Source organism: Prinia subflava, chromosome 2, assembly GCF_021018805.1.
Source record: "Prinia subflava isolate CZ2003 ecotype Zambia chromosome 2, Cam_Psub_1.2, whole genome shotgun sequence".
NCBI classification, from domain to species: Eukaryota; Metazoa; Chordata; class Aves; order Passeriformes; family Cisticolidae; genus Prinia; species Prinia subflava.
In genome coordinates, this window is record NC_086248.1 from 72,060,258 (window position 1) to 72,083,669 (window position 23,412).

General features: G+C 43.7%; 1 protein-coding gene across 1 annotated transcript; it reads left to right on the forward strand.

The window, feature by feature from the left end:
* The first annotated feature begins 56 nt into the window (after positions 1-56).
* On the forward strand, positions 57-22,290 carry URB2 (URB2 ribosome biogenesis homolog). The gene is made up of 10 exons (XM_063390508.1): positions 57-190; positions 369-534; positions 1,735-1,911; positions 3,138-6,501; positions 7,911-8,071; positions 9,286-9,396; positions 10,306-10,548; positions 10,932-11,022; positions 12,615-12,754; positions 16,503-22,290. The coding sequence occupies exons 2-10, from the start codon at positions 409-411 to the stop codon at positions 16,698-16,700; spliced, it is 4,611 nt and encodes a 1,536-aa protein (XP_063246578.1). The 5' UTR covers positions 57-190; positions 369-408; the 3' UTR covers positions 16,701-22,290.
* Positions 22,291-23,412: the final 1,122 nt, after the last annotated feature.

Sequence of the window (23,412 nt, forward strand, 5' to 3'; positions counted from 1 at the left end):
GGGCGGGAGCGGGGCCGGGGCCGCGCAAGCGCCCTCTGGCCGCCAATGGGCGCGGGCTCCCCCCAGCGCGCCGCCTCCCGCGCTCGGCGCTCGGCTGGCGCGGCTCGGCGGGGACAGAGGCCGGCGCGGAGGGCCCGGCCGTACCGGGTGCGGCGAGCGGGCAGCGACGGCCCAGCGAGCGGAGGGGAAGGCGAGTGGGACCGGGGGCTGTGGGGGGAGAGGTGGGCGCTGCGGAGCGGGGCCGTGGGAGGCTGGCGGGCGGAGGGGCGCTTGGGCCCCGAGCGGCGCCACGTGGGTGAGTGGGTGAGTGCCGGGTGCGGGGCCGCTGCCCGTCCGACCGCCTTCTCCTTGCTTGGCGTTTCTTCCAGACCCGTGTCTGCCTCTTGGCTCTTCCCACGTGCCGCCCCCATGGCAGCGATCTACTCCGGGATTTACCTGAAGCTGAAAAGCAACAAGACTGCTTGGGAGGACAAACTCAAACTAGCCCGGTTCGCGTGGATTTCTCACCAGTGCGTCCTGCCTAATAAGGAGCAAGTGAGTACTTTTTAGTGATGAACAGTGATGAAAGAACAAAATGCTGATGGTGGGTTGCTGCTGTGGATGAATCAGTTCTTAAAATCCAGATCTATCTTCTAGCTAGCTGATAACACGGTAAATGTAGCGCTGATTTAGGACTGTGATCGGCTCTTGATTTCTTTGTCGTTACAGAAATGTTTTTATAACAACATATTGCAGGGAGCTTCAGCACGAAGACCTTCATTCGTGCAGGATGGAAAAAACTTTCTTGTAGAGAGGGTGCTGCCTGTGTTCTGTCTCTCAGAGACACGAGAAATCCTTGTCTTCAGAGCTGTCATTGCCATTGGTATTATGTCCAGTGCACGATGCTCAGAAGTCAGATGCTGTTGGTCATAGTTAAAAACAAGAACTTCAGGCTGGGAGGACTGACTGTAGCTATGTGTGTTTTCTCTGGTGCTCAGAACTGCTTGTGCCTGAGCAAAGAGTGCACAGTGGATTCATCGACTGCTGCTTGGAAGATGATTTGGTTTTCTCGTCATGGAACTTAGTCTGTCTCCTAAGTCTTGTTTTGATCCCATATCCTGAAGGTCTGTGTATTGTTTCCCTGGGTTAGAGGTGTCTTGTCCTATTTCTCCAGCCCTGATAGTACTTTGGGGTCTAGGGTTTGCACATCTGAGATCTATGTTTCAGCTTCTTGTTATTTCAATTACTTAGAATATGAAACTTAGCCATACACCACAACTTTGGTTTTAAATCAGTAATAAGAAGAGTTCAACCTTTTCCAGTTTGCACCCATCTAAGTTCCTAGGCCTGAATTTCTAGGTAGTGAATTTAAACATATGAAGAGAAGTATGTGGGTGGAATAGCAACTGTCAGGAGGTGAAAACCAGCTGATTCTCTGAGCACTGATTTAAAAGACTGCATTTGCTAATGAGTATCAAGTGTTAGAATTAGAATGTTACCAGATTAAAGATGTTCACTCCTGAAAGCTGTTTTGGGATGGTACTTGCGAGCACAGGTCCAGCATTAGGTATAGAGTGTGAACTCTTAGGAATTTAAACCTTTGGGAGCAGACTTCTCTGCTCACTCAGAGGCTATTCTGCTTGGATGTAGCACAGTTCTTGAGGCACAAATGCTGTAACTATGAAGGAGTACTGCTTTTGTCCTGTTTTTGCTTGGGGGTTGTTAAAGATTTCTTGTTTTCCCTTCTGTTAACAGGTTTTGCTTGATTGGGTAAGCCATACATTGGTTTCCAGCTACAACAAGAAACTTAAACTGGAAGATGAATTTGTTGAAAAACTCTGGGTGTATCTCGACAATATTATCCATAGTAAAAGACTACAGGATCTCATAAGGAGTGGGAAGACAGTTGGTCTCAGTTTTTCAGTTGCACAGGTAACTATAACTGTGGATATCTGGTAAAATTCTGCACAGTGATATGTATCTCTTACAGTACTTGACTCTTTCTCACAGTGTCAGATGTTCCATGAAATATGTATTAATCTGATTGTTTGCAGGACCTATACTGAAAGTTTCTTTATTGCTATCCAGTGATACAGTTTGTGTTTGTGCAGCGCTAAGGTTAAAAATGGCAGAATTAGTGAGTGCCTGCAAACACAGTGAAAATGACTGGGAAAATGACCCTTTTGGTTTTGATCAGATTGAAGGGAAGCAAGAAAAGATTGTCTTCACATCTAGAAATCGAACTATGGAGTATGGAGAATTGGTTGGATGAAATCTGTGCTTCAGAGATATTACACAGAAAGTGTGCCAAATTTAAAGGTGGTCCGGGTATGAAAACCTGTCTGGATGAAGATTGGGTCAGAGGTACAGGACAGGGTGGTAGAGGGTTGAGTGGGAAGAATTTAAGGGTCTGTTTTAGTCCAACAGTGTTCCAGCTAAGGAGATGAATCATCCACAACAAGGTGTAAGGAGACAGGTGAGGTTTTGAACAAAATAGAGGCATATTTGTGAATTGTTACTGAGTTTGTTTGCAGGCATTATCTGAAGGTGAGAAAAGGGAGTGTGTGAAAAGTGGATTGACAAAGAAAACAGCAGGGAAATACACACAAAGTTTGAGAGAAGGAAGAGAAACACAACATTATTTCTCTACAAATGTGTATCCCTCAAAGAGAAAAGAGAGTAGTTCTTCACATTCCAGATATCAGGAACAGAAACTGTCTCCTTTTCAAATATAAAGATGATATTTAGTCATGGACATTCTTACTAAATAAGCTCCCTGTATCAGAGCAGGGATGTCTATCGTGTGTGGGTTTTTTGTTGTTGGGAGCATAATTTTGGGGATCATTCAAGTAGGGAAGAAATTTACCCCTCCATTTCTGCAGGATGAGCTGTTAGTATCAAGAATGGATAGTCTTACACTGTTGGCAGTAGCATGCATGAGGGCTTCCTTTCTCATCTGGTGCTGCAAACAAGTGCAAGGACAGTGGAGCTTCTGGTTTGAAGCCTAGGATGTGAGAGGCCCAGCAGCAGCTGTTGGCATGAACCCCCTGCTTGCTGCCACAGCTCACAGAAGGTGTTGCTGGTTCATTATGATGGGCTTTATCTTTGTATGCTAAATTGACTGGTTTTTGGGGGTTTGTTTTTGTTTCTTTCTTCAGGTCATAAACAAAAGGTTATCAGAGGCCTGTTCTGAAAAAACGCAGCAGAACATTGGCACTGTGCTGAGCTGCTCCAGTGGCATCCTGTCTACTCCTTCACTGTCCATCATTTACACAACAAAGTGTGAGCTTTTGGTTGATCTCCTCAGCAAGCTGTCCAAGCTGGCATGTCAGCAGCTGGCTTCTGAAGATGCTGTGGGCTCCCAGTTGTTCAGTGTCCTCCAGCTCGCCTTTGCTCAGTACCTCCCGTTCCAGAGGCAGCAAACCAACCTAATACGTGTGTTTGGGCTAGTGACAAGTCACTTACTCCAGCCATGTTTGCTCCTGAGGCACTTGCTGACTGTGAGGAGCTGGACACAAGCGGATGATAACCACGTGCGTCAGCACCTGAGCAGAGAAATACAAAGCCAAATAGAAACTTTGCTGCAGGCTGGGTTATTTCAGCCTGAGCTTTTCTCATCCTACAAAGAAGAGCTGCTGCCAGAACAGCACAAGAGGAAAGGAGGTTTCAAAACTGTTTTGCTACCAGTGAACACAGTGCAGAGCAAGCTGGGCAGTGACTTGTGTGAACCTGCCCTCCATGGAGCGGTTGTGGCCAGTTCGGTGTCCCTGCTGTATAAGCTCTTTCTGGACTCGTTCTGTAAGGCAGAAAACCACCTTGTGTGTTTCCATATGTTCAGCAGGCTTTTTGGCTGTCTCAGGCTCTCTGACCTGCAGGAGGAGGGGAGGAGCGATGGGCTCTCCCCTGTGGACTGGAGCACGGAGCTGCTTGCTTTGGAAGAGCTTCTGAGCTTGGTGCTCAGCAATGATATCTATAACGTTGCCAGTGACCGTATCCGGCACAAGGAGGTGCAGTTTGGGTTTTACCGGAAGCTAGCACAGATGCTGCTGACATACTCCCAGTCTTCCATCCCTGCTTGGTTCAGGTGTCTCAAACTCTTGATGTCGTTAAACCACCTTATAGTAGAGCCAGACCTGGATGACTTGGTGTCATCAGCTTGGATTGATGCCGAGGCCTCTGAGCCACGTACAAAGAAGCCGCAGGAAGCTCTCATCAGCACCATATTCCAGATTTACTCCAAGCTGAGGCAGTTCCCACGGCTCTTTGAAGAAGTGCTGACAGTCATTTGCCGGCCAGCTGTTGATGGTCTAAGGCCACCCGTCTTCTCTGCTGGCCTGACAGTAAAGCTTCGTGAGTGCCTTCTTGAATTGCCACCCAACCAGATTCTGGACATCCTGTGTCTCTTTGTGGAGAAATGCCAGGCCCTTATCATTCCAGCTGTTGAAGGGTCAATTGACATGGCCTTGAAGCTGATGTCAGTGTGCTCGGTGCTGCATGCTTTTCTGTTCAACATGAGGAGCCTAGATGATGTCACTCCTTCCCCTGTGGTGCTTCGCACTCAGCGGTTGATGGCAAACATACAGAAGGGAATAACTCAGCCACTGATGGAGCTGCTGCAGGCTCCCAGAAGAGAGGAAGGAAAGTCAGAGCTTTGGCTAAGAAAGGCCAGTGACGCCGCTCTCCTCCTTGTTTACACTTGGGTTGAGGTAGACTCTCTGTTTGGTATTAGCTGCAGTAAATACGTGTCTCCAACAGCTGAAATTGCTGGTACTGAACCTGCTGCAAGGCACTGCAGCTTTTCAGCTTTTCTGCCTGGTGTAAAGGAGCAGTGTTGGAGGACAGTTATGGAACTTGCAAGTAGATTTACCTCCACTAGTAAATATTGCTTAGAACTGCTCGCACTTCAGAGAATGAAGATGATGTTAATGCAGACTGAAGCTGACCTACAGGCATTGCAGCATGCTGCAGCTTTCATCCTGGAGTCTGGAAGATCCACCATGAGCAGAGGAGAATCTGAACCGTGGGATGGAGATATCAGCGCAGTAACTGAACTTAGTTATCCCACAGCACACTGGCACCTCATCATGTCCAACTTGACCATTCTGTTGCCATATATTTCCTTAAAAGATGTAGACTACATTGCAAATGTACTTCTAGAGACATTGATGTTGGCCAAAGCTCAGGAAGCTGCCACAGACCAGGAGCCTTCCATCAGCATTGGAAAAATATCCCTTGGTTTGATCCACAGCTCTCTTCTACCAGAAATGAAGGTCCTGCACTGTGCTTTTCTGACCCACCTTATTCACCAGTTTGCTATGGTGCTGCCCACTGCTACCAGGGATTCAGTAGATCTGCCACTTCAGCAGCTGTCTGTGGCTAATATTCCTTGGCATGAAGAAATTCTGACTCCTTGGAAAACTGCTGACCTGTTGGAAGTACCATCAGAAAACAAACTGCCAAAGAATGAGCTGAGCTTGTCTTGGAAAACACTGGAGAAAGTTGCCCAATGTATAGTATTGTTAGCACAAAATGGCTGCCCTGTCATCCTGAAAGAACGTCAGCTGCAAAGATGCCTGGGTTTGCTAGAAATCATTTCTCTGCTGAAATTAGACAGTTTTCTTCCCTCTGACTGTACTCGGTGTTTTCTGGTGCTGCTGTCCCTGCTAGTTAATACCAAGGCTAGTGTCTCTTGCAGCAAGTTGTTATTGCTGAAGCTTTTAAGTACTTGCCTCCACGTCCTGAGATGCCTGCAAGCTGGCAGGAGTGCCAGCTCTGTTTTTCGGGTGTTACATGCCAGTGATGTTCTTGAGGCTGTCATGGCCTCCCAGTTTACAGCTAGCAAATTCTTCACTGATGTCTTGACTGTTCCTGTTTGGGCACAGTATCTCCATGAAGTCCAAGAGTTTTTGGAAAACTTTCTTCAGGTGATTATTGAAAGAAGACAAAGCGCGAAGCTCAACTTGGAAAAGTTCATGTCTTTCCTGGCGAGCTGCAGGCCAGACACAGGTGCAGCCAAAAGCAAAGACTGGAAAAACTGGAATCCCGCAGCTGAGCAGTTACTGCTCACAGCGTTCACCACACTGTGTCATGTGGTCACACGGCACCTCCAGCAGCTGCCAGAGAAGAAGCTGCATTCTGCGGATGTGCTGTCAGCTCTGTTGGAACCAGTCGTTCTGCAGATGGTCAGAACTGTTGAACACGGTCTTCAGAGTAACACCCCAAACCAGATTTTGCCTGTAGCATTCATACCATCTGTCACTACTCTCCTCAAAGCAGATCTGAGCCATCCTGTCAAGAAGGACTGGCAGAAGGAGCCCAGTGGGATTTTGGAGCAGCCCCGTATTAAACTGTACCAAGAGTTTTACTCTCAGATACTGAAAGAGCTGCCCTGTGCAGGGAGTAATCTGCAGTTCCTTCAGCCTGCATTGCAGTTCCTGACCGTCTTCTGCTCAGTGCCAGAGCTGTATCCTGGAAAAGAAACTGCAGTCATGGTTGTTTTTGCTATAAAAAAGCTTCTTGCTGGTATGAAAACTCTCTTTCTGCACCTCCTTTGCCAATTTTGCTAGTTAAGAGCTATTTAGCAAAGCACACAGCTTCTTTAAAAGTCTGTATCAGTTTGCTTGTGTTAAAACAGCAGGCTATCCTTTTTAAATGCATAACAGGAAAAATTTCAAGGAGGCAATGTTGTGGTATCTGGACCACAGCCACCATCTGGTTTGGTAATGACCTTCTGATGGATGTTAACATCTTAATAAAGTTGAGGTCCTGTGTTACTCATCCCTGGTAGAACATTTTGAAAGTAACTGGAACATGGTAATGCTTCTGGAGGTAGGACTGAAGTGCAGTGTCCTGCTCATGTAATTAATATAGTAGGCAGTACTGAAGCATCTGATCTGCACCAGGTCAGAACTTACAGTAAAATACTCATCTGCTTTTGTGTCTGGTAGGTGAATTTATAGAACAGTGGAAGTTACCCAACTGTTAAGAATGCTGAACAGCATGTGGTAGTTCTAAAAAATTCTGTGGGATATTGGCAGGTTCCTTTATCCTCGTCAAACAAAGAGCTAGGGCTGGAGATGACATGAAAAATCTCTGCTGCCAGGTGTGGGAACTAATGACTCCTTTGTATTGTCTCATTCAGAAAGAGAGACAAACACAGAGCAGGCATAACTGTTCTCTTTGACTTCTTCAGGCTGTTGGAATTTGTCAAACTTATTACTGGCATGCTCTGGTGCAGTGGTCTCCAAACATTTTGAATTGCACACACCTATCATTAAAAAACTAAGAAATTAAACACACAGCCTGAATATAATTTACTCATAAATATCACATGTGCTACTCCACTGTGTACATTACAAAGCACACATACAGAAAATGTTTAAAAAGCATGAGATAAAGATGAAATAAACACTATTGAAACATCTTTTTATATTTATTAAGGATATTTTACTTATAATTCCCATACCCCAATTTATTGTCTTATGTGCACCCTGGGGTGTGCACACCCTGCTTTGGGGACTACTGTTCAAGTGAACTCTTGTGATCTCAGTGTTTATATTGCCATTAAGTAGTCATAAAAAAAGCTTTATGCTTTTGTGATTTGTGATGGGTCTCTGGCCAGCATTTGTAGAAAAGAGCTGTGGCTTGTTTAGTTTGCTCCTTTGGCTTGTGCAGCCACTTTGGTGTAGTCTTTCTGTATTATTGAAGACTTTTTATTGGTATGATGACTGCTTTGTGAACCTGAGGGTAGGATATACTTGAGATCATCAAGTCATTTACACTAGTAGGGACAAAGATAAAGTATCAAGCCCTCTATGTATTTGAGTGTTAAAAAGGTACCCCCAGAGCTAGTTTATTTTCAGTTTGCCCTGTTCTTACCTGTGGAAGTCCTTGTCTTGGGAATTGAGTGCTTTTGTCTCTTAAATATGCAGGTCCTGCAATTACAACCCAGGTGATCCGAAGTATGGAGATGGAGCTGACAGAGGTGCTTGTCCAGGTGCTGGGAAACTGCTCTGCTGAGGAGTTTTATGCCATAATGAGACTGGTGCTGCAGGGACTGGAAGTGAGGAATGTTTGGCAGCAGAAGGCTAAAGTAAGCCATGAGCTTAATGTATTGCCAACTTTCTTCTGCAGTCTGCTGTATCTTGAAAAAAGGTTGTTGGTTGAATGACATTTGTTAAGTATTTTTTTCTTCTTCCAGCTTTATGTTCAGTGATCAGGTGAAATTAATTTGCATGGATAAGGGCTTGGTGACTGTGCTATGTTCTGTATATAAATTGAGAGGTGGAAAGATCATGGAAACCTACTCAAAAATCTTTCTGTTCAGCTTAAGGATTCAGCAGTCTCGATTCCATGTATTGTCAACAGAAATCACACAGGTGTGGTGTTACAGACCATGCTGAAAACTCTTTCCTACTTGCTGCTCAGAGCTCTTGTACAGCAGATACAAGCAGTTGGTGTTTGCCTGTGGTTCTTTTTTACAAGGTTAAAGGCATTTTCAGAAGTGCTGGCATTTTAAGTAAAACCAAAACAGTACCTGTGCTTTTGGTACTTGTTGTAAAGACAATAACCAGATAGCACCCAGTATCTTTTTAAATTTTGTACCCTTCTTCAGAGCAGCATTAGCACCAGTGGTAATGTATGGAACATTTTTGGCAAAAAAAGTCAGCTGTGTGCTCTGTAGAAAGCCTGGTGACTTGAGAATGACACTTGGATCAAACTGGCGGGGTTATCCAGCCCTGTCTTATTTGTCAGAAAGGGATGTGGGTGTGCTGCATCAATTCTTGATGCATCATTTTGAAAGTGGATCTGGAATTCCTGAACTTCACAGATAATTCCTGCCACCTGAATGTAGCTTGCAATATGCTTCTTCTATCAGTCTGTATAAACAACTAGCAAGTAAAAAAAACCCTGCTGCCAAAAGCAGCATTCTTAATTTATAGTGTACTTATATATTTATAGTGTACTGGTATCCTTGTATGGCCTCTGCTTCCCTCTGTTATCTAGTGGCAGTTGTATGAGAAGCCTTTCCTTTCTTAAAAGTCATGTAAGCCTTTTTGTACAGTAATTTGATTATGAAGCAGATGTGGCATAAAGTACATTTGGGTCAGTGTTGCTCAGTGCATTGAATTCTGTTGAGCTGCTGCTTACTTCACAATTTCCAAAGAGAGGTATTGGTGGGAGGCCTTTCATGTGTCAAGGCTCTGGTAATGCTCAGAAGTGCCACTGGCCTTGAAAGGGCTCTTCTGTACTTGAAAGGAGCCAATGTGCCTTGCACCCCTGGCTGATGATGTCTGCTTTCTGCAGGAAGTACTGTCAGCTGTTACACTAACCAGGTTATTGCTCAGCTGCCCATTAAGTGGAGACAAAGAGAAAGCTTTCTGGTTTGCCAGCCCACAGATAATCACAGCTTTAGCCGTAAGTATCTCTTTATTGTAACTTCATTACCTACCCCTCCTATCTGTTAGAGTCTCTAGTGCTTACATCTAACTGCACAGAGGCACACACAAGCAAAAACTAAACAAATCCATGCCAGATTAATCTGAACATTCTTGTCTAGACCCTTTTTCTCTTCCTTCCTCAAGTAAATCTCCTCCTGTGAGTGCAGTGTGCAGGTCATCCAATACACAGTAATTTTATGGAGCTACACCCTGTAATATAGAGCTTGGGGGAAACTTGTTAGACTGCAGAGTTGAGAGTCTGTCTTCTGTCCTTCCTCCTGCCCAAAGGAAAAGATGATTGTCAGCCATGTGTTGCAGCAGAAGCCAACAGCAGCAAAACTAAACAAAAAAAGTGTTTCTAGAAAAAAGTAATTATATAAATTCACTGAATTATGAAAGGGAAACTTAGCTGAAACGAATAAACCCCAAGTTTCCTGCCCTTCATTTGTACAGCATATAAACCTAGTGATGTAGGGTTTTCTTCACTTGGGATGATATCTCTAGGCAAGAATTTATCAGAGGTTGGTTCTGCAATGCCTGGGAATCATAACCTTGCAGTTTCTGCTCTTTTTGATAGCTCTGCATGCATGTAAAGGAGTGAACTGCATCATTGCATTCGTGTGAAGAGGTGCTGTTTTTCAGGGGGCTGGGGAATAGTTGCCATTCCAGGTATGCTCACAGAAGTGTTTGTTTGAAGTGCATCGTTTGCATCCTCACACAGAGCACAATTGCATGAAAATGGCTCAGGTGCAGGAGTGTCTCTGCCAGTCCAGCTAGCACAGGTCTAGTTCCTTTGACTCCAGTCAGAGCATTAGGGTTCTCTGGTGTTCCAGCACTAATGATAAGTGGCTAATGTGTGTCTCATTGTCTGTTTCCTGTCTCGTAGCTGCAAACCAAAGAGGCCTGTCAGGACCAGTCACTGATTTCCATCATAGTTATACCTATTCTAGAGACTGTGGCAGCTCTCCTAAGGCAGGGAGAAGGGGTTCTTGTGAATCCACACCACGTTTCATTGGCATTCAGCATTCTTCTAACAGTCCCTCTGGATCATCTGAAGACAGAAGACTATCGTGGTGTCTTCATGGGAGTCCATGAAGTGCTCTTCTCTATTGTGCAGTGTCATCCAAAGGTATATCTTTGAGGGGGTGGGAGAAGGGCAAAAAGTTTGAAAGAGCAAACATATATGTGATAAGAATTTTTTTTTATATGGTTTTGAAATATTTTGTCTTGATAGTATGAAAGTGCATTGTACTGCTTTTCATTTAAAAGGCTGGGAATCTCAAAACCACATCATTTCACTTGCTCTCCTGCTTTGCTTGTGCCTGCATTGTTGCTCTTTGGCAGTGGATTGCTTATAACATCTGATGCTAGATAAGGAAAAAATGTTTCCTTTTTCTATGATTGATTCTAGAAGCACAAATGGCTCAGGATGCAGAATGAAAAGATAGTTTCTATCCTCTCCACTCCCTTCACTATGTACTCTCAGATGTTTTTATTTCATGTCTTTTTCAGGTACTGTTCAAAGCAGCACCATCTTTTCTGAGCAGTTTCCATCGTCTGGTTGTTTCTGTTATGCATGAAGGATGTCAGAAAGGAGATGGAGGTACCGTATGTTTTCCACCTTTGCATTATATATATACTCTAGAGGAGGAGGTGCTGAATAGGACAAAGTCCTTAAAACCTAGCTGTGGCATTGAACCTGTCAGCCCTACCTGTCCTTCATGAAAGATTGGGGATGAGCTTTGTGGTGTTGTGGTCTTGGGACGAGAGCTGGGGCTCCCAGGGAGCTGCATGCAGACAGCATTGCTCTTGGTGAATAAGTTATTCTTCTCTGACTGGCTGGCAAGTAGACAGGAAGCAGTAAGGCTTGCTGTGCCCAATTTCTGCTCTTCTGGTCAACCCCTGTGTCTGCAAGCATGGTGGCTGTGAGCTCCAGTGACTCGTGCTAATATCTGTGAGTTATAATTGCAAATGGATTCTACTAAATGGAATTTACTGAGATTGGAACTATGTTTTCTACAGAGCTGCGTTGTCACAATTCTGTGCCTAGTAAAAGAACTCTCTATATATCTGAAGCATCCATTTGGGATTAGATAATATATCTGTATGGTCAAGTATTTGGAATAAGTGTAATTAAATATCCTAAGAGAAAGGGGTAAAAACAGACTTCTTACTGGAAGTTATTAAAGAATTTACATAGTCAAAGTAGACAAATCAGAGATGTCCACAATGATTAGAATGGTCAGGACGCAAATACCATGTCATTAGTAGTGGAGGGTTTTGAGACAGGTCGACTTCATGGCCTGAAACTGATTGTATCCCAGCTTTCTGCTGATATCTTGCAGCCTGTGCCATTTTCAGATTTATCTCGGCTGATATGTTGCCCACAGCTGTGGGCAAATGTAAATGTATGTATTAGTTGTAGAGGAATATATTAGCTGAGGCTCAGTGATAGGAGAAAATGTATGTTAAACTGGTGCCAGATTTGGAGAATTTTCTTGCTTCTGCAATCTGTTTACATAAGGCAATCGTCACAGGAAGCTTACAGGTACATGGCATCCTCAGGCTGATAATGGTGCTGTTAATCTTCGCAGGATTGTTCTGTTTTTGTAAGAGATAACATGAAAGTAATTTCTGGATTTTCCTTGTCCCTTGTTTGTACTAGCTCTCTTCATTCTCTGCCTGCTGAGCTGATTCTCAGCTGATCTCACCAGTCTCACTTTAGATATTTCCAGTGATGTAGCTTTTGCTGCTATATTCCACATAATAGATCTCATCAGAAGGCTTTGTTACTATGCTGTTTCTAAGAAATGTCTTCTGATTTTCTCTAGGTAGGGAATACAATTTTTTTGTCTCCTTGTTCTCTCCTCCACAGTGCTAGTTGGGACTGACTTGTGGAAGGGCCCATAACTGCTGTTTTGAGCACTTCAACATCTATAACAAGTAATTTTTGTCTTGCAGTGCACATGAAATTGGAATCAGTATGCTCTTACAAAATAGCCATTCTAAGAGATGTATTTTGGGTGTCGTGGGGGACCTGTAGCTGTGGCTTGATAAGAAAATATGGTAAAATAGGCAAGTTGTCTTTGGCCTCAAGTAGTTCAAGGATCATGGAAAACTGAGTGATTCTTTGGGGTTTTTTTCCTAATATTTTTAAGCCTCACATGCCAGGCTGCATCTCACTTTGTGTTTTAGGCAACACGGATGAGTTTGAAGTTACACTGAAATGTGCACACTTGGTGGAACGGATGTATACTCATATTGCTGCAGAAATGGAGGACTTCACTGTGTTTTCTGCTTTCATTGTGGCTCAGTATGTGACTGAATTGCAGAAGGTATGTTCTCATCCGTCTTGAAAGTGCTGTAATTCTGTGCTAGCTTTGGAGTTTCTGTTCCAGAGGCAACTCTGTTGAATTTTGTAAAATTTGTGAAGTTACAGAAGTCGTTATGCCTCATGGAGATGCAGGTTTGATTCAGGGTGTTACATTAAGTAAGAGTTCCTGAGAATCTTTCTTACCAAACTCCTGGAAAATGTTCTGAAGTGTGGGCTGTGGATTTTTTCTTTTCAGGTAAAACAGTGCAGTACCCAGGTACAAAGCTGCTTTGCTTTAGTGCCATGCTGGGCGTTGCTTTTCTTCAGAGAATCATAGAATGGTTTGGGTTGAAATGCTGAAAGATAACCTTTAAAAATCATCTAGTCCAACTCCTCCACAATGAGCCAGGACACCTTCAAATAGATCAGGTTGCTCACAGCCACATCCAACCTGGCCTTGAATGGATGAATGGATTCCAGGGATGAAGTATCCACCACCTCTCTGGGCAACCTGTTCTAGAGTTTTGCCACCATCACTGTTAAAAGTGTCTTCCTTATACATCTGGCAGTAAACTTTATCTTCCAAATAGTCTCAGTTGTCCAGGACTGATAGCAGTTAAGGCCCCATCTGGCAAAGTAATGGTGGAAGATTCTCCTGGAAAATATCTTTTAATATGGTCTAAATGATTAAGTGAATGGAAAAAATGTTACCAAGGCAAGAATTGTTAGCTTTTCAGTAATTCTCCTTCTGTACCAAAGATATCATTCTGATCCTTACTGAAAGCAACTACTTCTGTTCTTGTGGATGCCAGAGCCAGATCAGTGTTTTCTCTCATCCAGAGGTAACTTCAGCTTGTTATTTTCTTCAGCCCAATAGACTGAGATTTCACAAGGGTTTGAATGCTGCTTGTGGTGCAAGTACCCACAAACTGATAATTTGTGGTTCTGGCCTGGGCATGGGCTGAAATACAGAAAGGAAATTTAGTCTTTGTTTTTAGGCCCTCTTACAAAAAAAAAATTCCTAACTGGTGCTATGCTTCTGAAGGATTGTGGTGTAACTAACCATGAAGGTTATTACAGAGGTAAAACTTCTCTGCCTTCTCTGTCACCTGTCTTTTTTCTGTCTGTTTTCTTTTTTGGGGGGGTGGGAGAGCAAAACAATGGGAGATGTCAGATTTTAGCCATATTATTTAGTATTCCTGGTTAGTTGGTTATTGTTTACATAGTGAATGTAGTAGATCAGCAAAGGGAAAATTGCTGTTAAGATGGCTTCTGTTCTCTTTAACCACCTGTGAATTCTGTAATCTGGTCATCACTGAATGTAAGTCTGAAAGCCTGACTTGAATTATCAAACGACCTTTTTAAGCTGAAAGAAATACTTGTCTCACCCCTTGCAGGGGTGCACAGTCTCATGAGACTTCTAGGAAAGTTTTGTGCCAGACGTTCACTGGGAAACGGAAAGTGATGGATGATAGCTGAAACCACAGTCAGTAATATATGCATGGAACCTTTGGGTGTGGAAGAGGGAATTGGTGTAGTGAGCCACCAGATACTGTAGCAAAGGAATGTTTTCTGTCTGGCAGAATAGACACATCACAAGTAGATGATGATTTATTTGCTCTTTAGACTGCTAAGGATTGATGGATATCAGAGGAAAGGGAGGCCTCAGATGCCTGTCTTAAATGGGGCATGTACACATCTTTCATGTTGCTCTGCAGAGGGAGAGAAAAACTCTTTTAACCATTCATCTCTTCCGAGTCAGGATCAGTGGCTTTCTCCCTGTGATATGAAGACCCTGAGGGTCCATCAAAGATAACTGAGAAAAACATGTTAGTAGATTTAAGTCTTTACATAGGCATCTGCACACTTACTGGAACTTTTTTAAGGGTCCATGAACTAGAACTGATGAAAGCTACTGGCCTAAGCAGTCACTTACCCCTAAAGTGGTTGTGTAACAGCTCCCTCTGCACTTCCTCTTTTTACCACAAATTATTTTGTATTAATCTAGAAAGATTCCTTACTGGAGTAGGTGGCATCTCTTTCATACTGTTGACAGTGCTTTCTGCTTGTTGCCTATGAGCTGTTGCTTAATTCAGCAATGGTGAAATACCTCTTCACACATTTAATGTCTCACATCAAGAGCTCTATAATGCTTGACAAATTGGTTGTGCTAACTGTATAGACCATAAACCACTTACAAGTATAATTAACTGCCAGCCAGTAGTGGCAGCTTTTAAATCTTGGGTTCTGTTTCCCATGGTGTTATTGGTGTTTATGGGAAACTGCAAAGCAAGAATGGCCCAAATAAGGCCTGGATCCAGATGAATTTGTGATGTGAGGGATGCAGTTCCATTAACTGCAGCTCTGAGACAGCTGCTTATCCCAAGTGGGCCATCTGGTCCATATTGCCAATAGCTGTGGGTTTTCCTGTCCTTGTTCTCTGCAGTCATTTCTCTGCCCTAGGAGGGGAGAACCCAGACCCAGTGCATTCATTGGGAACTGTGATGCTCAGCTGTCCTCCAACTGTATTGCACAGTGTAGGGAGAAATAACATCTTTTGTAAACAAATCAATTGATCAACTGACAGAGAAGGGAAAATTACAACCTCTTGGACATGCAAACTCTTCAGAGTCACAGATCTAAAGGAAGTCTTATGTGCCTTAATGCATGCTATATGTTTTTCCCTGCTATGTTAGTGGATCTAACAAAACATATTAGCTGTTCCACATTTAGGGCAGAAATACAGCGAGAGCCTGTCACAGTGATGAGGAGTGCACTTCATTAGCAGAAAGTTTATTAGTTGCCTAAGGAAGAAAGAAGCCTGAATTTTAATGACAGCTTTTTATGTAATTTTCATTAGGCCTGGAGTGCAGAGGCTCACATCTGGAGGCATAAAGCTAATATTGGGATTCAGCAAAGATAAGACATGGTTCTGCAGCAAAAATAACGCGATGATGCCAGAGGCAAGCACTGTCTTGGGCAGTGAAGTATTTAGCAAGTGATTTGTGAGCACAGGACAAATTCCAATTGGCCTAGAGCAGCAGAGCTCTGGAGAGTCAGCACTGATATTCCTGGTTGTTAGTGGTGGTTCTGCTGGTTGTGGGGTTGAGCAGAGGTAATGTCAAGAGCAGAGTGCTGAGTCCTGAGTCATTTCTTGTATTCCACTAACTTTCTGCATGACTTCAGGCAGGGTACCTGATTCCTGGTGTTAAAACAGATTAAGGAAATACACATCTCCAGAGATTTTTGAAGGCTTCTTTTATTAAGGCTTGCACATTGAAGTACTCAGAAAAATATTGTTAGATAAATACGAAATTGTTAAGTGATAAGTTAAAATTGTTTGACTACCCAATGTAAATGAGAGAGTAGCTTAAAGGATGTATTCATTTGAAACTGGCTTAATAGCACATAGCCTATAGGAGATGTACAGAATCTACTGAAATGTGTAATCCAAGGCAAGTATTTTAGGGTTTTTTTAATTAGAGTTGTTGTGCTGAGGAGTGTCCATGTGATTCCAGGATGATTAGTGTCTTTGACACCGCAGCAATGTGTATAGTACTCCTGTAGATTTTACTGCAAGGGCTGTGCTTGTTTTGCAAAATTCAGGAAAATACTGCACAAGTCAAAATCCTGGATTTTATCTAATGGGCTGTTCCAGATGGTCTGATGCAAAGGACAACGCTGTCAGCATTTAATGTGTACTGACTGTGGAAATGGTGTTTTCTTGCCTTTCTGTCATCAAGTTTAAGGCAATTTTGTTCTTCTTGTAGGTGACTTTGCACCCAGCTGTGAAGACACATCTCACGGAAGGAATATATCACATCCTTGACCTTTGCATTGAACGGGACATCAAGTTCTTAAATGCGTCGCTCCCAGCAGGCGTGAGGGAGGTCTTTAAGGATCTGTATAATGATTACAACCACTACCACAAAGCGAAAAAGCACGGGGAGGAAAAGTACACTGCGTGATGAATCCTGCCTGGTGCTGCGTGATCGGCTATGAATTGATCTTGCAGTGCTCAGAAGGTGCTCAGTTGCTGTTTGGTTTGAGATGACGAGTAAGATCAAACCTGAGGAGAGTTCTAAACATGGATTGCATTTATCCCTATACAGCCAGCCTTCATAATGGGGAGAAAGAGAGCTGGGGAGGAGGGATGTGCTGTGCTGTTGGTTCTGGTCCTGCATTGTGCCACAAATGGCAGAACTGCCGTGCCTCTGCTGGCCTCCTGGTGAACTCTCTGGGAGCCTTGGGGAGCTCACTGCAATTTGGCAGCAGATGGCAGGCTTCAGGCTTTGGCACATCATAGTGCTTTCCTGTGGAAGCAATACTCTGGTCTAAAAGCCAGTGAGGGATATAACCCCTGTTTTTGCTTACATGGTAAGCAGAATTAAAGCAGTTAAAGCGCTTATTTTTGTACCCTGTTATTTTACACTTTTTAACTGAAGAAATTTTTTAATGTTACACAGCCATTACAGTAGGTTACTGTGGAAACCTGCAGAAATGACAGTAAAAAATTTGAAAGATTGTATCTCTCTGCTTGATTGGTTTCGCTGTCCAGTCCAGCCCTGGGCAACCTGGTCTGACCTATTGAATTTCCTTCCCAACTTTATTATCCTCTGATCTCATGATAATCAAAAGGACTGACTACCTGGAGCTCTGGTCGATTTACTGTCATTAGGCAATTACACTTAGTCATCTGAGCTGTGGTCACTCTCAGGGTACAGTTTTATCTTATGACAAATATAAATTACCACTGTCACTATCTGAGACCGGTCTTGGTCTAAGCTGAGCCTTGCTTTGCATTCACTCTAGGTTAAGAGTAAGCCCTCGACCTCTTGCAGCTCAGCTTCTGACAGGAGGCTTTACCAAGTTTTATCAAATAGCTCCCTTTCATTAGCTAAATAATGGAAGTTTAGTTTTTCGAAACTGATACATACTAAAGATCTAAATTCTTCTGCAAGTGTTAAAACAGTCTTTGCACGTACATGTAGGTAGTAGAAAGAACCCAGTACTCTGATATGATTATCTGCTTTAATCTATAGATGGGGGGTGGCCAGAGGGAGACTGGAGTGTGGCTTACCACTTTTCTGGGTCCATCTACCTCATAGCGAGGTCCAAAGGATGAAGTTTGTCCGGGGCAAAAGACTCCATGTGGCTCAGATGAGGGAAGTGACCAGAGCTCGCTAAACTTCATCCTGTGGACTGGAGATGATCCTCATCTCATCCTGAAAAAGCATCTTGGAGAGCTTTGATACTGTGCAAGCACTGTTCAGAAGCAACAGTGCTATGTTAGTAACATGTTCTAGTCACAAATGCAAACCACAGTGGTGTATAGGCTGCCATGAAGCAAGTTAACTCTGTCCAAGCTGGATCCTGTGCACCACTAGGGCCCCTTGTGTATTTTATTTCATGTGGGCCAGCAGTGGGAAGGGAGTTACTTCTGCCCCACCAGGAGGTGGGACAGTGACATAGGTCCAGAAGAGAAACATGTAAGAGCAGGGTGGGCATCCAAAGGGCCACCAGAGAGGGGAGGTCTCCAGGGTAGGACACCGGAAAACAAAGGGAGGTTTTGAGCTCTGGGAGAGGATGTGGAAAGAACAGCAGAAAAAAAGAGCTGGGTTTGGAGCGGGGGAGGAAGGAAGTGAGGGAGGAAGGAAGTGAGGTAGCATCTTGGCTGTAAGTGTCAGGGCCCCCCGATGCAGCCATATGGTGCAAGCCACACATATAGCCCCAAAGCCTCTGAGTGCAGACCACAGTAAATAATGTTAGCCAAAGGAGGTAAACTAGCTGAGCTGAGATCAGATTTATTTCATTAATACTAACTTTTAAAATCTTACCAGTTTTAACCTCTTGGCTTGGAAATGAAAATATGTTTCTGACTTAGATGTACCGGGGTGATGGAATTAACAGACCCCCACTATCAAAAGGGCACAGTGCTTGAATGAATGAAAATCTGAAATCCTGCCACAATTAAACCTTTATTTCAAGCACCCCATACAACTGCCACTTATCCCACAGCCCCCCTCCTTCTCCATGCAAAGCAGTGGAGTTCTGGAGCACAAAGCAGCGTTTCTGTGTAGAAGTGACAAAGGGGTTAAAAGGAAGGCTGTCTTTCACTTGCTAATCCCAGGTCTTTGTCCAAGAACTGCTCCGGATTTTTTTTTTAGCTCGAATAAATTAAATCACTGGCAGAGGACCACCTGCTGAGAAAGCAGGCTTTGTGCTCCCGAGTGCGTTCCCACGTGGGTGCAGTTTTCCTCTGTTGTCACACGATGGGGCCATCCTGCAAGGGTACAAAGCACCGTCTGAAGTCAGTTTTGGAGCCCTTCCTCCTGGGCTGGGTTAGTTTACGAGCCTGAACGTCAGGAAGGTAAAGGGTTTAGGAGAAACAGCATCTCAGGGGTAAAGGCAGAAATCACGACTTTTGTTTCACTGGAGCGTTGCTTTGTGCGAGTCAATCTCCAGGCCTTACAGGCTTCTGTAGCAGATATTCTTGGCCAGATTTCCAGTTTCCACATCCCTTCCCAGGGCTTTTCTTGCTGCAGCATGGACAGAAATTCCTCCTGTAGGCAGAACTCGGAGGCAGTGATCTCCGGGTCCTGCTGGCTGTGCCGCTGGCTCAGCCGGTGTCTCTGCGTGCCGTGTTTTTCACTGGGGCACGGCCAGTGCCCAAGTCTGCAGTGCCAAAACTGGCTCAGATAGCAAGAAACAGGAAAGGCAAGAGGAGCAGTCAAGATAACAAAAATCGTGCTGGGTTTATTTACCCCTTATTTTTGTGCGTCCGCTGTGAAAATCAGCTGATTTTTCTACTTACCTGGTGGTGGGGCTAAATACTTGATTTACCTTGCAATTGTGGATAGAAATGTCAACAAAGATGATGGTTTAAGAGTTTAGATATTGTATTACTTATTCAAAAATTATTCTTCCTGATACCTTTTGGGAAGAGACCATTGAGTACTAAGCTTGAAATGAATCAGAAGCTTCCTATTTGTTTATTTGATGCAGTTTTGGAGCTTCTGGATAACAGAAGGCTCCTTCCAAAGCTAGCTTTATGGGATAAAACATAATAATATGAATAAATGAGGACTTTGAGAAATTTCTATACCATTATTACTGAACCATTAAACGTCTCCAGTTACACAGTTTGCTGATGATACTAAACTGAGTGGGGAAGTGAACGCTTGAGACAGGAGAGCCAAGGTGCAGGAAGACCTGGATAGGCTGGAAGGCTGGGCTAGCAAAAACCCTGTGAAGTTCAACAAATACAAACACAGGGTCTCACACCTGGGAAAACATAATCCAGGAGTCCAGCACAGGCTGGGATCTGCCTGTGTGGGGAGCAGCTCTGTGGAAAGGGACCTGGGGGTGCCAGTGAACAACAAGCTCAGTACAAGTGAACATGAGCTTCTGAGGCCGAGAAATCCAATGGAATACTCAATCCCATCAACAAGGGCATCACCAGCAGACAGCAGGAAGTCACTATCCCACTCTATTTAGTGCTACTCAGGCCACACCAGGAATAACGTGATCAGTTTTATTCCCCACTATGCAAAAGTCATGGACAGGCTGGAGAAGGTCCAGGGAGGGCTGCAGTGATGGTCAAAGGACAGGGAAGCTTTCCATGGGAGAAAAGGCTGAGACAATTGGGTTTGTTTAGTCTTGAGAAAATAAGGTTTAGAGGGAGACCTTATCACTGTGCTCCTCTATATAAAGGGTGGATACAAAGAGGATGAAGACACCCTTTTTACAAGGAATTACATGGAAAACACAAAGGCTAGTGGTAAAACTGGGGACATTCCAGTTGGACACAAGAGGAAAATTTTTCACAGAGAGAACAATTGGCCATTGGAGTAATCTCCCCAGGGAACTGATGGATTCCTCAACATAGAACAGTTGGGGTTTTTTTCAGCTAAATGACTGCTTGATATTTTTTCAATGAGAAACATGCAAAAGTGCCACTGTAGGCAGTACTGACATTTGCTGCTGAATGATGTATTCTGCAAGCAGTCAAAATTTCCAAAAGGGAAGAGGCTCCTGTTATTGTACCTACCCAATAATATTTATGTCACAGACAAGCAGAACAGAAACCTGACTTGCTATGGAGCAGTACTGATTTGTATTCACATACCTTTTTTTAAAACTATGAAAGTGTTTTGGTATTTTTAATAGACTTTAAAGTTTGAAAAAATTGTGAAAGAAAGTGTGTCCCTGTGACCTTCTCAGAAGCTTTAATCTAGGAGAGCCCTCTAGCAAACCCGTTGGCAGTCCTTCAAGACAATCTGGGAAGAATAAATAAACGCCTCCTAGTGACTAAGCTATATTGCCATCCCTTTACTTCCAAAGAAGGATACTGACATTTTTGTGCCTATTTCTGAAGATGGTAGCAAACAAAAATGACCAAATCAGTTTTGTCTTTTGTAGGAATCTCCTAATCCAAGCATGGTGTGGCAAGAGGTACAGGCCTGCCATGGCTTTCAAGTGGTGACTGCTTGGTTCTTTTTAGGTGTAGACTTGTTTGTTTCAGGAGAGCTTCATTCTGTCATGTGCTTCTGAGGCTTCTCTTTTAAGATTGGTGGAGACCAATTTTTGCCCCAAAGCAGTTGTCATTATTTTAATTACATTTTGTGGAAGTTGGATTCAGAATTTCTTCTTGAAATAAGTTCTACAGATGTTCTGCACTGAATTGGACAGCTTCTTGTGGAAGCTGCTGCAGGGCCTGGGCCCTCTTTCCAGCTGGGAATTCACTGTAATGCCTTTTCAGTTCTTCCCCACAACCAGAGGACAGAGTGTTTTTGCTAATAGCTGGCAGAGAGAATTTGGAAAGCAAACAATAAAAGGAGAGGCAGATTAGGGACAGGTCCCCTGTTAATTCATCTGTTCAAGTTTTCTGTTAGGTTCAGGTGTCTCTGCTTTTGTTTTTACTGCCTCTGCTTGAGATATTGGTTCCTCAGGCTTTCACAGAGCTGCTTGGGAATGTGCACAAAGCTGACACATTGCTGTCCTAAAGATGACAACCATGGGCCGCTTCTGCTGTAGGAAGGGAGAGAAGAAAAAGAGCAGGAATGGAGGTCTGGATGAATCCGGTCTCTTGTCAGGACTCTGCTGAGATGACTTTATTAATGATTTAATTATGGGTAGGAATCAGCAGCTTACAAGACAGAAGTTTTCAGTGGTAGCTGAAAGCAGAGCAGCTTTGAAAACCAGGCTGTTCCTGATTTTCAGTACATCTTAAGCATCCACTGCTTTATTTGGTCTGCTCCAAGCACCTAGAAGCCTTTCTGGGCAATGGGCCACCACGTGTGCAGTAGTGTGAACTGTGAGCAAGCACTCGCTGTCCCAGCACACGCCAGGTGTGAGAGACAGTGGGTGGCAGAAGAAACAACATTGTAGGAGAAGTGATTGATTTGTGTTTAGTGTTTTTATGCCAGTTTTAGAGCAGCATGTGGGAGTTCCCTCCAGTAACCCCAGGGAAGAATATTCTTGGGTTTGGGGTTTGTTAATATTCCAGGAAAAGAAAGGAAGAGTAAAAGACCATCTAAAAAAAAAAAAAAAAAAAAATTAGGCAGACAAATCCATACAAGACAATTTGATCAATACTGCCATTGGTAAATTATGTGGTCTGTGCAAACAAAGCCTCAGCTTTATCAGAGAGTGTATTAACTCATGGAGGGAAGGCTGATTTATCACTCTTCATCCAGTAATTATCAGCCCATAATCCTCTGAAGGGAAAGAAAGCCATCCGTGCTTATCACTTGAGGAGAGACACTAGAACAAACAGATGCTGATTTTAGCCTGGCAAAAAACCACTGCCACTTGAGCACAGCTGGTCTGCCCAAATGCAAGTGGCTGCTGCTTTTTCCTGCTCCCGAGGCTCAGGAGTGCACCTGATTTTGAGCACTCATGGCTGGGAGTAAAGCCTGGGGCTTTGTGGTGGTTTTGGTCTCCCACCTGCTGCAGGTCACCTGTGTGCTTGCTTGCTGAGGCCTTGCCTTCTTTGGCCTTTGACACAGACAGGAGTCTTCCCCGTAAGAGATTTATGAAGTTTGCAGAATTTTTAATGCTCTGTGGGTATCTGAAGGAACTGAGATTTTTTTTTTTTTAACTGCTACAGAGATGAGTGATACAGCATTATTTAGCTGATCCACGGTATCCCCAGTGATGACCAGAAAATATGTTGACTGACTGCATAATTTCTGCCCCTTTTGTCTTCTCACAAGATGTAAGTGAATCTTACTGTTGTTTCAGTGTGCAGTTTACTCTCTTTTCTAGGCTTTGTTGAGATTGTTCAGTGTTTTCAGGAGACAGCTATGCAAATGTCAGCTGCTAGTACCTGATTCCTTCAGACTGAAATTTTAAATATGCTCATGAAATTTTTCATAACCTAAGCCCATAATACTGAGAGCCTAGAATATGTGCCTCCTGGTACCACATGCAAAGGAAGTGTGACTAAGAAACCTGTTATTAGCAGCTTGTATTTTGTTTGTGCAGTGACATCTAAGGGACTTTCTAAGCAAATTATTTTCCCTTGCTGTAAAGGAACATTTCTTACTGCAGCAAGAGGCAAGTCTGTTCTTCAGATCCCAGCCTGTGCCGTATTGTCTGGATGAGGAGAAACCTGTGGAATAGAAATAGTTTTGTTTCTGAGCCATGGAAACTTCAGCAGATGAAAACCTCCTCTGG